This window comes from Ursus arctos, unplaced genomic scaffold, assembly GCF_023065955.2.
Source record: "Ursus arctos isolate Adak ecotype North America unplaced genomic scaffold, UrsArc2.0 scaffold_12, whole genome shotgun sequence".
Classification (NCBI taxonomy): Eukaryota; Metazoa; Chordata; class Mammalia; order Carnivora; family Ursidae; genus Ursus; species Ursus arctos.
In genome coordinates this window covers 848,398-851,267 of record NW_026622786.1, presented here as the reverse complement: position 1 = coordinate 851,267, position 2,870 = coordinate 848,398, and the positions used below count along the sequence as shown (strand labels likewise).

General features: G+C 48.8%; 1 protein-coding gene across 1 annotated transcript; it reads right to left on the bottom strand.

Moving 5' to 3' along the window:
• Nucleotides 1-2,357: 2,357 nt before the first annotated feature.
• Nucleotides 2,358-2,648, bottom strand: LOC113246105 (late cornified envelope protein 3D-like). The gene has a single exon (XM_026486584.3). The coding sequence runs from the start codon at nt 2,646-2,648 to the stop codon at nt 2,358-2,360; it is 291 nt and encodes a 96-aa protein (XP_026342369.3).
• Between the last annotated feature and the right edge of the window lie 222 nt (nt 2,649-2,870).

The following is a 2,870-nucleotide window of genomic DNA, read 5'->3' as shown; positions in this document are numbered from 1 at the left end:
CTCCAGGAATAGTTTTTGGGAGGGAGTGATTCAGGTTGGCTGGGGCAGCCAAGGGAGGTCGGCTGAGCTATGAATCATACTTAGCAGACGCGGTGATGGTGAGGCTGATAAGGGTGAGGCTTATGAACACTGGAGTAGCAGCAATTAACCAAGGGTTTGGGAAATTACAATTATGTAAGGCACATGAAATTTTTCCACTGAATTTTATTATAATATTAGAGATGCATTGCCCTCTGAACCATCAAGTTTAAGCAAGGAATGAATCTTTTAAATCACAAATATTAATTACAATGGTGACAAAGAATTACCGTTTTTTATAAACATTGATGAAAATGATGTGTCCAATTACCCTATTACAGAAAGGCCTAGAGGAACGTCCCTGTTTCAGGAACGTCCTGTGACCAAATAAGTGATATTCACAGGAAGAAGAGAGCACCTGAGCAGATGGTTTTCACTGGGGCCCTGAAGGCAGGTGGGGTGGGGGGGGGAGAGGGAAGGGCACAGGGACAGAGCCTGCTTCTGCACCAGCATGGTCCCATTAATATTAACAATGCATGCTCTCTCCTTTCTTGGCTTGTTGTCTTTTGATGTGGAAGCTAGCAAATACTCATGTCCTTTTTTGTCACCACCAAAACCACTGTCTCAAAGCATAGGCTCGATGTCTTCTGTAGGCTTATTAGATCAACACCAGTGTCCACTCACCCCAGGAGGGTAATAGGCCAACTGAATAGAGTGCCGCCGTGTTTCATTCTGCGTTGTGTAAAATTGGGGACTGTCACCCGCATGCCCATTTGAATGTGAGTTCCTGAGAGAAGAAGCTTTGTCTCTCTCATTCTCGGCTGTATGCCTACTACCTAGAACCGAGCACGTGGGTGCTGAGTACGAGTGACTTCAGTGAAAACATGGCTGCAAGGCTAGGTCTTGGTGTACCCCACTGAGGTTTGAGGGAGTCTACTTTTCTTCACTGCTGGGAACTCTCGTTTGGGGCTTCACATTAAAGAGGTTGTTTATCACTGCTAGTTTCCCAAGATCTCTCTAGTGTCCCGGTTGGGAGCTTCATGGATTGACCCTGCTCCCTTTTCCTCAGATTGGATTCAACCAGAGGTATAGCTCTCGGTTCTTCACAGTGGCAGGGAGGGGCACTTTTGAGCCTGCAAGTCCTCCCCTGCCCTGCCAGATGAGGTGCTCTCATTTTCCACTTTTGCCCAGCCTTGTACACTGCTTTAGGCATGCACAGAGCTGTTGGGTCTAATAAATGTTTGCTCCTGAAATTACACAGATTTATAACCCCAGCAACACTTCTCATTTTTCCTCTTTTCTTTCTTCTAAAACTTTAATTTCACACACTCCAGTCATCTTCTTTTTTTTTGTTTTTTTTAAGATTTTATTTATTTATTTGACAGGGAGAGAGAGAGCCAGCGAGAGAGGGAGTGGGAGAGGAAGAAGCAGGCTCCCAGTGGGGCAGGTAGCCTGATGCGGGGCTCCATCCCAGCACTCTGGGATTATGCCCCGAGCTGAAGGTAGATGCTTAATGACTGAGCCACCCAGGTGCCCCTCCAGTCATCTCCTTGACGAAACTTCCAGTCAACGTCGCTCCCCCTAGACCTCATTAATTTAAATACTTCCCTCCCTTCCTTCTCTCCCTGCATTTCACAGAGCTCTTTGGGTTAATTTTCCTTCCAGAGGCTTCTGTCTCCTTCTTCCATGTTTTTATTCTGCTCTTTCTCTGCTTATTTTGTTTATTTGCCTCCTCATTTCTTGTTTCTTAATTAAGACCCAGAAATAATTTATCAAAATAAATAGAAGTCCCTTATCACAATGGCAATTCCCACATTGAATCAACAGCCACTCAGAATTCACTAGAAAAAAAACGCCCTTTTATTGAGAGTTGCAGGACCTCATCAATATACCCCTCATCCCTCTCTTGTCTCAGTTCCTGCCTAAAAACTCTTCATGGACCTTCTATGGGTGGGAGGTGGGGGAGATGATCTGCTCATTTTTCCTGGCCCAGAGCAATGACTCTGCCCCCAGAGCTGGGTTGTATTGGCCAGGGAACTGACAACAGGATTAGAGTGAAATGACACATGAACCACCCAAGGTAACGAGGGACAGAAGATTTATTTTTTCACGGGGTCAGGCACAAGCGCTGACAATCAGTGGCAGGTGCAGTGGAGCAGACAGAGACTGTGTGATCCTCGACCAGGTGGAGAGAGCCTTCTGGAGAGAGCTTGGACCCTCTCAGCCTGGGCAAGTAAGACTAGGGGATTCTAGAAAGGCTGCGTGTCAGGTGGCTTTTTCCGGTCCGCATGGATTCTTATTTCCTCTAAGACGACTTGTGTCAGCACCAGGATCCCAGATCAGCAACAGCCCCTGGAGCCATGACCACACCCAGAGCCCCCAGACTGCTGCCCACTGCCACTGTCACAGGTGTCAGAGCTGCGGAGCCGGCATCTGTGGGATCCGTGGTGCCTGTGGTGGCTCAGGAAGCAGCCGCCCCCAGAGCTGGGGCTACAGCCACCCCCGGAGCCAGGAGCACAGCCAGCAGGGGCTGGGGGGGAGCACTGTGCTGGACTCTTTGGGGGGCACTTGGGCGATGAGGGGCACTTGGGAGGGGGCTGGCACTGCTGCTGGCTCTGCTGGCAGGACATCTCTGCAGGACTTTGACCTTCAACAAATAAAAGAAACATTATGAGCACAGAAGCTTCAGGCAAAGTCCCCTCCCTGTGGGTTTTGTCAAACACTTGTCTCCATGACCAAGCTGCTTTCTAAGCCATGCTCTGTGGGACAGGAATGGGGACGCAGAGGGGACACATGCCCTTGGATGCCAGATGGATCTGTGGGCACCCCGACAACATACTCAGAACAAGAAT